General features: G+C 48.2%; 1 protein-coding gene across 1 annotated transcript in view; it reads right to left on the minus strand.

Annotated features, from left to right (window-relative positions):
• Positions 1-244: 244 nt before the first annotated feature.
• Positions 245-13,558, minus strand: part of Bcl2 (BCL2 apoptosis regulator) — a 223,062-nt gene continuing 209,748 nt past the window's right edge. Inside the window, exon 3 of the mRNA XM_004654790.2 lies at positions 245-4,129. Coding sequence (XP_004654847.1) covers positions 3,995-4,129 — 135 coding nt within the window. The 3' untranslated portion in view covers positions 245-3,994. The remainder of the gene's footprint in view (positions 4,130-13,558) is intronic.

A 13,558-nucleotide genomic window follows, 5' to 3' on the forward strand; every position in this document is an offset into this window, starting at 1 on the left:
ACAAATGTCCTTTAATCAACAATAATAAAATAATAATAATAATATAGAAAAATCCCCCAAAGTTCCCAGTTGAGCAACAATACAAATCTGATTGGAAGCTTTGCGAGCCTGACAGTGTAGAATTGTATTTCTTAAAAAGTGTGTAATCACATTTGTCTGCACTGCCATAGATACCACAGAATAGGAACAAGCTAGAATTTCAGCTGACTCCCTAATTTCCTTTGACTGCCTTATATTTCAAGCCTTTCCTGTGTTTGTTTTTTTTTTTTTCCTCCTGATAGAGTAAGTGTGCATTTCTAACTATAAGTGATAAGAAAGTATAAAGACAGCCATTGCCTTCAAAGCACAATTAGAATGAGAGGTAAGTTCATGGTTGGGAATTGTTTGTTTAACTTTAAACATAAATAACTTGTAATTCTGCCCATTCACTAGATCCTTGATGGGAAAGCCAAATATGCATTGGGATTGTCCTAATTTTATTTTACATTTAATCTCCCTAATTATAATTCCTCTGAGTTCTTAAGCATACCCTAATCCCCACCCCCAGGCCACAGCTGGGCTTTCAGTTGTAAGAAATAAGTGTTTGCCAGTGAAATAAAAAAGGGATGCACGAAGGTAGGCCACACCCAGACATGCAGAAACAAGTGAGCTGGGCAAAGAACACTGAGTTTTCACTTGTTCCTAGGAAAAGTGCTTCCCTAATTGGGACTGTGAGACGAGACTGAAGCCTGCGAACCCTCTGGGTGAGCTATTTCCATGTCTCTCTGAGAGTCAGAGCAGCCAGGCTTCCAGAGCACCTGGAGATTCTCCCGTGCTTTTTTCCTGTGGGCTCTTTATAGATCCCCTGACTCTGATTTGGGGGATATCTGCGTTCCAATTTATCCTGACCTCGTCCAATCTAGCGAAGACCAGAAAGCTTAAAAGAGGAGTTGAGATTCAACTGTGAAATGTTTCTTTACAGGAAATACACTGGGATGGCTCTCTGTGGCCCGACAGCAAAATAATGAACACTCCAAAAAAAAAAAAAAAAAAAAAAGGCTAAAAACAAAAGGAGGAAAAAATGACTAGTTGAGACTTTTATATACATTCATTGCTTCTAATATGTTTTTAACAAGAAAAAGCGCAAATCCAACAGCTCTTAGAGCAAGTGCAGCCACTGTTTGCTGCAGTTCTGGAGTCAGTGGCTCAGCGACTTTACCATTAAAATCCGACTACAAAATCCCACATCCGAAGGAAACCAGCCAGGTGTTAGGCCCTATGACCTTTTCTTAATATATATTTATATATATATATATATATATATATAATACACATTTTTTCAAAATACTCTGCAAATCCCAGTTTGAACAGTAACAACAAAAACAAAAAGACAAATTGGTTTTATATTAAAAAAAAAAAAGTCCGTATTCTTCATTGTTTTCTCAAAGCAGCTTGGAGGAGCCTCCACTTGGCATGTACTGCAAACCGACTCCATTCAAATGATCTTGGCAGGACAGCAGCACAGGGTTTGATATTCCATATTCATCAACTGGAGTATGTAAACCTTTCATAAGATAATATTTTGTTTAAAAATTAGATCATTCAAAAAGGTCCGATCATCCCATTCCCTAAGACTCACCAGGGGGGTCTGGCTCCCCAACCAGCACTGAGTCTCAGGAGGGGCCTGAGTGACAGCCGTGCAGAAGACGGGCCCTGCGGAAGGTGGGTGTGGGCTCTGGACACCTCTACGTAGTAACAGGCTTTTCAAAGGAACTTTCTGGAAACTGAAGGCCCGACTGCCAGATGTTGATCCTTTGGTCGGTCTTCCCGCCTGGATTTCCAATGGAATGAAGCCCATGGGTTCACACATGTCATCCTGGGTCACATGGGTCACATTCTGGGTCATTCAGGGACACGGTCACCTTGAAGGAACAAGGTCAAGTGATCCACAGCTACATCGGTCACAATGACCAATCCCGAGAACGCAGAGGTGCCTGCACACCACTCAGTCAGCCCACAGCTTTGCTCAGTGGGCAGAGGGATCGAGGTGGCACACCTTCCCACCTTTCCAGAAATGCTTTTGAAGACTCAAGAGACAAAAACAAAAAACAAAAAACAAAAACCTCAAATGGGAAATTAATCATTTTTGGCTAACAAATATTCTAGAGGCCATAACTAAATAGAATTTAAAAAAAAATGCTGAGATGCATGTATTTTTTTTAAAGCAGCCTTCGAAATATCAAACACAGCAATCAACATTGAACAATACATTCCAAAGTTAATATAGATAAATGGTGTATAATGTGATAATGCCATAAGGTTATTCCACAAATCTCTCCAAGCTGATTCCAAATGTGAAAAAAAAAATTTTTTTCTTTCAATTTATCAGCTGGAGAATTCGCTTCTTTTGCTACTTCTCTATAGTTTTCCATCATTAATTTTTGTTTTTAGTGCCCCAGGATGTACAGATAATCGATACAGATGTGCAGATAATCTTCACATTCCATACCTGGAACTTTTTGTAAATAAATCTCCCACTATCAGGTTTTCAAATAAAACCAAACTACAATGACAAGATAATGTTTTACATGTAATCCCACAGACACAGGTCACTGAATTCATGACACCTCATTTCAGCATTTCCCTTGGTATTTTAAGGCCCTCCACCAAGTCATCTAAAACCTTGCCTTCAAACGGGGCTGGCTGAGAGCCACTGATGGGCATGCGCAGCGGTCCAAGGGGTTCAGCCTTCTTTCCCGGCTGGTGGCTCCCTGGCCCTCGCCATGCCCCTCCGAGGGGACAGGCACGGGGCCGGCTCTCTCCTCTCCACCGTGGTCTTAGGAAGAGTCGTGGCTCGCAGACTCCAGGCTCCGTGGAAGGCGGCCTGTGTCTGTGAGGCGGGCAGGCCGCAGCCGGGCCCCACTGTGGCTCTTTCTCACCGTGGAATTCGAGCTCTGTCCACTCCCAGACATTCGGAGGCCAGTAACTGTTCCATTCCAAACCCGGCGAAGGCCTCGGAGCCAGGACGGGCTCTGCAGACACTGGTCTCCTAAGAGCAGGCACTTGTGGCCGCCTGATGCTCTGGGGTGACTCCGTTCTTTCTGATGTCGAGGAAGTCCCTCGAACATCCACATCCTCAAATCCAGAGGATTTCTGTTTCCTACTCAGACAGAGCAAGTATTGAGGGACGGGAGGGGCGAGGGGAGGCGTATCCAAAATATACGATTATATACAATCAGGGCTTAAGGTACTGGATGGCATTATATAAACTGCTAAAATGCTTCTCGGCACAATTGGTAGCTTAAAAAAATACTTTCCTATGGTTTAAGGGCATTTTTTTCTCTCCGTCACCGTCTCGGCAGGGAAGTCTTAGTGGGCACCGCGCCCACGGGCCTCCTAGCTCTTGTCCTCCACCTTCGGCATGTACCATGTCAGCCGTGCCCAAAACGTCAGTCCCCGGGGCCCAGAAAACTAGCCTTCCTTGTCAGCACACTCCCCCTACAGCGCCCCAGCCCCCCGGGGGTCGGTGAACACAAGTCACAGAAAAGCCATTCGCCCTCGCCTTGAGCCAGGGCTTCTGCGGCAGCCGGGGGTCCAGGTCCACGGGCTCTCTCCAAGGGTGGGTCAGGCCAGCCGTCGAGGAAAACAGAGCTGAGCTTCCAGACACGAGCCAGTAGGTACAGCAGCCCCACAAAGTGGTGCTGGGCAGTTATGGTGGGGTTTCCAAAGACTGGGGTTTCAATGGGACTGTCTTAAATAAATAAATCTTTTTTTCTTAATAATGTAAAAAATAAATGATATATCCCTTTGGCAGTAAATAGCTGATTCGACATTTTTGCCTGAAAGCTCTGTGTGTGTGTGTGTGTGTGTGTGTGTGTGTGTGTGTGTGTGTGTGTGTTTTGCTTTCTTTTAAAGAGACCACAACTTCGTCTCGTGGTACATTATTGACAATGCATATTATTTCTACTGCTTCAGTGAACCTTTTGCATATTTGTTTGGGGCAGGCTGATGGACCTCACTTGTGGCCCAGATAGGCACCCAGAGTCACACACGCCCCCACCAGGGCCAGGCTCAGCAGGGTCTTCAGAGACAGCCAGGAGAAATCAAACAGGGGTCGTACACCAGGGCCGTACAGCTCCACAAAGGCGTCCTGCAGCGGGGGAGAGAGAAAAGGAAAGAGAAGGCATTAGAGAGCTGGAGGCATGGCTCAGCGTTCGATTCCCCAGGATGCGCATAATGCCAGGGGTACGAGGAAGCACTTGCATCTGGAGTTCGTTTGCAGTGGCTGGACATCCTGGTGCACCCATTTTCTCTCTCTATCTGCCTCTTTATCTCTCTCTTTCTCTCTCTCTCTCTCTCTCTCTCAAATAACTAAATAAAATAAAAAATATTTTTAAAAAAGAAAGCATTAGGGAATACACAGAGGACCTCCCCACCATGCAGAAGCCCCAGGCCCCAGCACCCTCAGAAGGGTGAGAATTGAAATGGGAAAAAAAAAAGCGCTTTGGAGGCAATGATGTGGAAAACATGTTCTTCACCCAGTCAGGAATATTAATTAGGAGCCTGCTTGTGTGCTGGGCACCACAGAGGTGCCACAGTACATAAAATAGATTAGAAGTTCCTTCCGCACTAAGCTTTTATCTAGTGAAGCAGGGCAGACGCACACAAAATAAATCTCATGAGATTCTTAGAGAGGAAAGAGGTAAGGAGAGGAATAGGATAGTAAAGGCAGGTGGAAAACACTGGTCACTTTGGCTGGCCTGGCCATTCATAAAGATGATCAAACCAGGCTCCAGGGAGGTGGTGGCTCAGGGGTTACACGCAAGTGTAAACTTGGTAATGGAGTTGACGTCTCAAGTCCAGAGCCAGACACCAGGCCCAATACGGCGGCGCTCACCTTTAATCCCAGCACTGGGGAGGCAGAGGGAGGAGGATCGCCGTGAGTTCGAGGCCACCCTGAGACTACAGAGTGAATTCCAGGTCAGCCTGGGCTAGAGCGAGACCCTGCCTCAAAACAGAAAAGTAAACAAACAAATAAATAAAATAATAAAATAAACAGATACCAAGAGAGCATGCAATGAGTCTACAGCAACGGGAGGCGGGGTGAAGAACCCCCAGAGCTCGCACGCCAGTGAGCCTGGTGTCTGCAGCAACGAGCCCGAGACACCCCGTTTCAGACAACGTGAGAGGTGCGGCCAACACCTGAAGTCCTCCCGGGCCTCCGCCTGCATGCCATGCCACCTGTGTGCCCATTCTGACATGCACACGAAGACAAACCGTGGCCCAGGCATTCGCCAACTGTTTCACTGAGTGGCAGTTTTCACACCAGGCACTGGACCAAATGCCTAACACACATTGTTTTATTTACTCTTTAAACCAATCTTAAGAAGTCATTTCACTCTTCCTGTTCCGAACATGACAATCTTGCCTGCCTGATGCAGCGGGAGCCATCTGTCACAGAGCCGCTGTGAGGCAGCGGGGAGGGCTTGGCCTAAGCCCACCAATGCAGTGCTGAAGAGCAAACAGCCAGGTTCGTGTCTAGGGATTTGTTTTGGAAAAAAAAAAAAAAAAACCTGAGAAGATAGATCAAAGCGCTTGGTGTACGAGCATGGAGACCTAGGTTTGGATCCCCAGGACCCATTTAAAACCTAGGGGTGGGGCTGGAGAGATGGCTTAGCAGTTAAGGTGCCTGCCTGCAAAGCCTAAGGACCCAGGTTCGGCAACTGATCCTCTCTTGAGAAAATAAAGTGGAGAGTGAAAAAGGAAGATTCATGGCATTGACCTCTGGCTTCCTTGCAAAGATGTGTATGTTCATCCACATACACATATGCGCCGACACATAAACAATTTCATATGTATATATATGCACACACACACACATATATATACATATGTGAATATAATACACACACCTAAAAATAAAAAAAATATAAAATCCAGCTAAATAAGTAGACGGGATTTTATGTAGGAAGCTGGATCACAATATTGTTTATACTGGAAATATAAACCTCTGACACAGAAGTTTAAAGAACATGGGTAATCCAAGATTTGAGCCCAGATCCAAGTCAGCGCCCTTCACTCTACTGATGCCTATGGTTGGCTGGCAGAAGCTCTGTGAGGTCATGTGGTCTGGCAGGTGCCAGTTTGGTGGATACCAGGGGCAGCTTTGACCCACGGGGTACTGTACTGAGCCTCTGCGGTTAAGAAAGGTTGAAGCCGGGCGTGGTGGCCCACACCTTTAATCCCAGCACTCGGGAGGCAGAGGTAGGAGGATTGCCGTGTTCGAGGTCACCCTGAGACTCCATAGTGAATTCCAGGTCAGCCTGGGCTAGAGTGAGACCCTACCTCAAAAAACCAAAAAAAAAAAAAAAAAAAAGAAAAGAAAAGAAAGAAAAAGAAAAAAGAAAGGTTGACCCTAGGAATGGAACATGATGCGGGAGTTTTCATGTGGGTGGCAGACTAGATGACCACACCTCAGCACTTAAAGTCATGCTGCCATCCTCACGAAGCTGTGGGGAAGGGCATCCCACTGGACACACAAGTCTGTGGGGAAAGAGGGTTTCCACCTCCCGCTCCTGTGGTTGCTTCTAAAGTCAGATCTGCGGTGCGTTATAGCCAATCTCCCTCCCTGGATGGTCTCAAGTTCAACAAAATATCACTGAGTGTTCATTTCCCAGGCACAGGGAGGATCATGTCCCACACTTGGACCTGAGCAAGTATTCAGATGATTTCCTGAATGTATGCTCGGTTATATTAAGTCAGCGAATAAATAGTTTTCGCTGGGTGTGAACTGCTCCGGTCTGAAGAATGAAATGAGGTCCAGTTCTACATGACTCTGAACACCCTTCAGTCAAAGTAACAGTTTTATTACAGGAAGCAAAGACAGAACTTGGCTTTGAGTATCACTGTGTCTTGGTGGTTTTGCCTATGAGACGAGTGAGGAGAAAATATATCATTGTCCCTCCAGTTCTGGGCAGGGTCTGAGTACAACGTAGCGCTTAGTAAAGGCTTCTTGAACTAATGATTAACGGTTTCCGGATCCAGTTATTGTAAGGAATTTGGCTGACACTTCATCCAGATACTATTAATCTGCTTTTCTAAAAGTAATTCCTTGTTTGTTACAATCTCTGGGAACCCCAGAGGAACTTAAAGGGAGGTCTTACAGGCATTACTAGAACTCATATTATGACATAAAGATATACACAGCTATTTTTCAGGAGTGTCTAGTATCCAATACCATATTTTGAAAAAATTTAATTATAGTCTTTCAAACTTTAGTAACCATACAGTTATGATGCACCTTTGTACACCAATGTTTGTCTACTTGTTCTGCATTTTAATTTGTTTTTTATTTAATTTTATTTTTGTGATGTGTATGTGTGTGTGAGGGTATGCAGGTGTGTGTGTGTGTGTGTGTGTGTGTGTGTGTGTGTGCATAAGCACCTGTATGGACATCCGCATGGAGGCCACGGAACCTCAGGGGTCATTCCACTTCAGGACTGCCCATCTTTTTTGAGACAGAGTGTCAAGTTCTAGGCCTGGACTTTTGCCAAATACTACAGAGTGGCTAGCCAGCCAGCCCGAGAGTCACTTGTCTTCACCTCCTCAGCAATGGGATTATAAACGTGCACCACCATGCTTGCCTTAAAAAAATGTTTATTCATTTATATGTAAGCAGGCAGGTGGGGTGGGGGAGAAGGAGGGAGAAAAAGAGAGAGAGAATGGGCATGCCAGGACCTCTAGCTGCCTCAAATGAACTCCAGATTCACATACCACTTTGTACATCTGGTTTTACGTGGGCACTGGGAATTTGAACCTGAACCACTGAGCAATGTCTCCAGCCCGTGCTTGCCTTTTCAAGAGGGGCTCTGGGGATCAAACTCAGGTCGTCATCCATATAAGGCAAGCACTTCACCACCTGAGCCCAGGCCTGAGTCTTTTGCAAAATAAATTCCTAGGGGCTGGAGAGATGGCTTAGCAGTTAAGACATTTGCCTGCAAAGCCAAAGGGCCCAGGTTTGATTCCCCAGTATTCACATAAGTCAGATGCACAAGGGAGCACATGTGTCTGGAGTTTGTTTGCAGTGGCTGGAGGCCCTGGCACACCCATTCACATACACTCTCTCACTCAGTCTCCTCCTCTCAAGTAAATAAATAAATAAATTATTAGAAAAACAAATTCCTAGGACTGGGGAGATGGCTCAGAGTTTAAAGGCAATTGCTTACGAAGCCTGCTGGCTGAGGTTCAGTCCCCCAGTACCCACGTAACAGCAGAGGCACAAAGAAGTGCGTGTGTCTGCTTGTTTGCACTGGTAAGAAGCCCTGGTGTGCCCATGCTCTCCCTCCCTCCCCTTCAAACAAAGCAATAAAAACATTTTGAAAAATAAATTACTAGGACTCAAGTTGACCACTCGTTTAAGTTAAGACCAATCACCACCAGGCTTGTGCTGAGTGACCCTCGCTGCCCCATGGTTACCCCGTGACCAAGGACGCCTTTTGCCAAGTTGGCAATTGTCAAGTAGTTCACACCAGGGCCCATCTTGTCCCCCAGGGATGTTGCTTGACGTCTGAAGCATCCTTTGGTCCTCCTGATGCGGGAGAGGGGAGCTACGGGCATGTAGTGGGTAGAGGATAGATTAACCCAGCACCCCACAGTGCACAGACACGGCCTCCAGCAGAAAGCACGGCCCAGAGGCAAATGCCAGCAGTGCCCAGGCAGGAGCCCGAGGAGAGCAAATGCCCCTGCAGCCAGCGCCCACGGGAGAAGCAGAGGCCCGTGGCTGCCTACAGTGTTGGTACAACAGCCCAAGTGGATGCTGGGTACCTCCTCTGGAGGGGCTGCGCTAACTTTTGCCAGGAGGGGGCGCAAAGGATTTCTTCTCACATACATGCATACATACTGGGCATCCAGTGCCTACATTTGGCTTTGCAGAAAATCCTGGCACTGAGCACAGATGAGGCACGCCATGCTCGGTGCTCTCAGTACACAGCTGAGGCACGCTCTGCATTTGAGACGCAGCACCCTTTCCTGGGCAAGAGGAGGGGCCTCCAGTCAGGTTGGAGGTGGGGGGGGGGGGGCAGGAAAAGAGCCCATAGGCTCAAAACACAGTTATCATGTCTGATGGCCTGTCCTCCCCACTTCCTTCACGGGGAGAGTGGTTAAGTCCCCCCCCCCCCCCCCGGCCCCACAGCCCACCCAAAGATGCCCTAAGTCTGCAGTTAGGTATCTTATGTAGAGGGTCAAGGCTGAGTCCTAAATTCCTTCAGTTTTCTGAAACAAACAAAGCTATTGGCATGTGACCGTCCTGGTCATAAAGCCACGATGGGGAAAGTGCTGGAAACGGGGACAGGCTACCACGGGTTGGGATGGAGAAGTTTTCTCCCAGGCTCCCAGGTCTGTCGTCCTCAGGGAGGGCTGAAGGGTTTCCTGGGGCCTCTGCACCTCTCTTTCCACCACTCGTTCATGCCAACAGCAGTGCCATTCCCCTGCGCATCATAAAGTCAAAGAACGTTGTGTGGATAAGATAGGCACGTGACGCATCTCCTGACCCAAAGAATGGACACCAAGGTTTTGCAGCCCTAGGGGTCTAGGACAAGCTCCGGCCATGAAGAAGGGTCCGGGTGAAGCTTTGGTGCTTTTATTTTATCAGTTCACGGCCTAAACAAAGTATCTAACTGTGAGCCTTATTTGTCTCACACATCGTGAGGATAAATGCCTGGTCCTCCAAGCCGTCCGTCAGCATGAGCCAGAAGGGGAACGGAGGCGTGCCTAGAACCTGTCTACCCACCTGGTCTTGGGCAGCTCTGCACCTGCTCCACCTGCCCTTGCCCTCCCGAGGTCATGCCAACCTGAGCCTGCTCAGAAGCCGGGCCCAGCTCCCCAAGGGGTCAGCTTTGGTTCAGACGGTGGTCGGTGACCGCTACAAGAATTAGGGCTTGCAAACACATTCCATGTTCTGGCCTAAGACGGGAAGGCGAAGGGAAATGCCTTCTCAGTTATCAGTCAGCTTGTAGGATAGGGTGGTGGTGAGTCACACTATCCCTGGAGATGACATTGGCCCCTAAGCCCTGCCCTCTCTAATCCCAAAAGTGCAAAGAGGACCCTGCGGTTTCAGGACTGAACATCTGAAAAGCTGCTTCCAGAAAGAATCTCTTGCCTTTTCAAACATCCTGATTAGGGCGGTTTCCGAAGTCTGTTTGAACAGTCTGTCATTATTTGTTTAACTTTGAAAACCGTTTTAAATAAACACATGCTCATTTCATGTATTAAAAGCAACAAAGGGGGGGGGGGGAAACCTGGGTCTTTGGCATGTGACTCTGGCAAAAATCCCCATGTATGTATTCAGCGGGCACAGCGTGCCTTGTTCGTGTTGGGGCTGGCAAAGCCCACCTGCTCTAGCCTCGGGGCCATGGTAAGCTTCAGTACGGTTCCTTCAACCCGCACCCAGTGCCCACCTCAGTCAGGAGGTGGCGGGACCTCCAGCTCCTCTTTCTTGACAGCTGGTGCCCAAATTTCAAGTGTAGAGGGCACAGAAAGCCTTGGTCTGTGATCCACCCGGGGTGGCCCATGGGGCAAAGTCCAACCCCAGGCCTTGGCTCAGGGCGAGAGTGGACAGCCACACGCGGGGCGAGATTCACCAGTAGTTCTCCCAGCTCCGCCCACCCTGCCTCTCCTTTCTCTGCCTAGGTCTTTGTCACATACTTCTTTCTGGAAGCCGGCCACCCTCCCACCTGTTCCTTTCCCCACTCCAAATCACTCAAGAGAAATCACTCAAACTACATATAAAACGAGACTGCTAAACCCAAACCAATCAGGCTGGCGAAAATGGAAAAGACTTAGCTAGCATTCGGAGCTGGCAGGGTGGGATTGGGCTGATGGGAGACGTCCCAAGATGCCCTCGTCAAGTCTGCGACTTCCACCTGAAGGCGACCGGAGAGACGCTTTCCATTTGGGGATGCTCGTCAAAGGGCTTGGGAGCATTGCCTTCCCGCTCGTAATTCCGCTTGTGAAATGTTATCTTTTCATTAGTAATTCCATGCGGAGTTACTTACACGGGGAAAATAACCAAATGTTCGGGCTGTGTTAATAATAAGAACCTAGGGACGATTTCAATGCCTGAAAATATTGGAGCATCCATATGGTGGATACACAAAATGGGAGATATACTTTGAGCATATACTAACATATAATAACAGTACGGGATACACGTATGCACACACACATCACACACACATTCTCTCGAACTTAAGTCCACCCTATGTCGCAGCTTTCAAGTGTTTCCAACAAACTGTCCATCGCTGACAGAGCTCCCCATTCAAGGTAGGTCTTTCTCCTTGACAAAACCTTTTCTCTGCCCCTTTCCATAACTGTTCCAGGTCCACTTTTCTAACATGTTTTCCTTGTCTTTCATCAGCTAATTGACACCTTTTTATGTGAGAGCGCAAGAGAGAGAGAGAGAGAATTGGCACATCAGGGCCTTCAGCCACTTCAATCGAACTCCAATGTGTGGTCACCTGGTGGGCGTGTGCGACTTTGCATGCTCATTTCACTGTGCGCCTGGCTTACTTGGGACCTGAAGAGTCGAACATGAGTCCTTAGGCTTCATGGGCAAGTGCCTTAACCGCTAAGCCATCTCTCCAGCCCTGACACCATTTTGACTTTCAGGAAATTGGGACCATGGGTTCAAACGGCCACAGCACCTGCCTTGGCACACTTACCGCCATCTGCACAGTGCATTCTGATGCCATGCTCTCCCATTGCTTCGCCACCAATTGCCCCACTACAGTTTCAACTCCATCTCCATCCTTTGTCCCGTCTCCTTTCCTTGGAGTAACCAGTGCTCAGATTCTCAATGTCTATGCTGCTGTGTAATCCACCCTGTTATCTTTTCTCTTCTCCCTTCCAGAAAAGCTGCTGACCCCTCTCTTTGACTCTCTTCCCACCTACATTTGACCACCTCACATGGCTTCATTCTCTCCTGGGTCTCTGAGTCCACCCATGGCATTTACCATAGTCTCACTGTGGTTAACTTCCTGTGCACTTTTATTTTTCTACTTGTTTTTGCACGTGTGTGTGTGTGTGTGTGTGTGTGTGTGTGTGCATGTATGTGCATGTACTTGTGGAGGACAGAGGACAACCTCAGGTACCATCTGCCCCTTTTTTAAAATGGGGTTCGCATTCTTTGGGGCTCCTTTTTCCTCTAGGAGTCTCCTTGAGAACCCTTCAGTTCACCTCATATTTTTTTTTTTTTTTTTGAGGTAGGGCTCACTCTAGTTCAGGCTGACCCGGAATTCACTATGTAGTCTTAGGCTGTCCTCGAACTCATGGTGAGCCTCCTACCCCTGCCTCCCGAGTGCTGGGATTAAAAGCGTGTGCCACCACACCCGGCTCCCTCAACTTGTGTTGATGAATATGCGGTTGGTGCCTCTGCCTTCTGCCTGGGCCGCCGTCTCCTCTTTGCCAATCTCCTTTGCTGTCCTCATCTAATGACACCCGTATGACGACTTAGCCTCCTCGGCACTCAAGCTGCAGGGCCCTGTTCAAGTTTCTCTCCAAGGAGTGTTGGGGAGTCATGCTCAACGTTGCCCATGCCGAGGTCAGCCCCATTGCCTCTACCACGAGTGCCCCTCTTCCTGTCACTGCCACCCACGTGCCAGGACAACCCACTGAAGGGCTTCCTAGATTGACCCCCCTCTCTCTTTCACCCTCCCGTGTACACCCACCAGTACATCCCACTGTCTTAGGTTGTGTTTGACCCTAAGACAGAGACTGGGTTTACACAGCTTACCTGGGAGATGACCCCAAGGCTCTGTAGCTGGGGAATGGGGAAATGCGGGAGACTAGACAGAGGATTTGTGGAATATGAAGCAAGAGGAGCCTAAACTGCTGAGAAAGCATACAGGCCAGCGCGATGCACGCGTGGAGAGGGCGCCCAGGCCAGCGCGATGCATGCACTCAGGGCCTCGGCAGCTTAGGCCGGCAACAGTAGCCCAGCGCCTCCAACCCACCGCGTGTGAAGTGGGCCCTAGTGGCCAGAGGAAGCCCTTCCAGGGAAGAGGTACCGATTTCCCATTTCTTGGAGTTGGAGATCAAGTTAGTGGGCACCGCATGGGAAGATCAAGGCAATAGGACTGTATATTTCCCTGTCTCTATTGCTGTCTGTCCCCCAGATTACTCCTGAGACTTCTAATCTGCTCTCTCTGCCTCCAGTCCTGTGATCCATTCTTTATCTACTGTGCCACCTTCATGTTTGTGGTAGTTTGAATGGCTATTCCCCAATAGAATCAGGAGTTTCATTCAAGCTTGTAACTTGATATCAGTGTGTGTGGATCCCAGGACCCAGGGTAAGGTGTGTTGGGGGCGGATCTGAATTTCAGCCAAAGATTCACAGCATGCTAGAGCTCTGCCTGGGGGTTCCTGGAGTGTGCTTGCTTCTGGTGCTGGTGATGGGATCTCTCTCTCTCCATGGACCTGTGAATGGGGGCCAGCCTCTTTTGACTTTATGGAACTTCCCCTGGATCTGAAAGCTTCAAATAAATCCCTTTCTCCAACAGACTGTGCCCGTTTTGAAGGTTCAGCC

Source organism: Jaculus jaculus, chromosome 15 (genome assembly GCF_020740685.1).
Source record: "Jaculus jaculus isolate mJacJac1 chromosome 15, mJacJac1.mat.Y.cur, whole genome shotgun sequence".
Taxonomy (NCBI): domain Eukaryota; kingdom Metazoa; phylum Chordata; class Mammalia; order Rodentia; family Dipodidae; genus Jaculus; species Jaculus jaculus.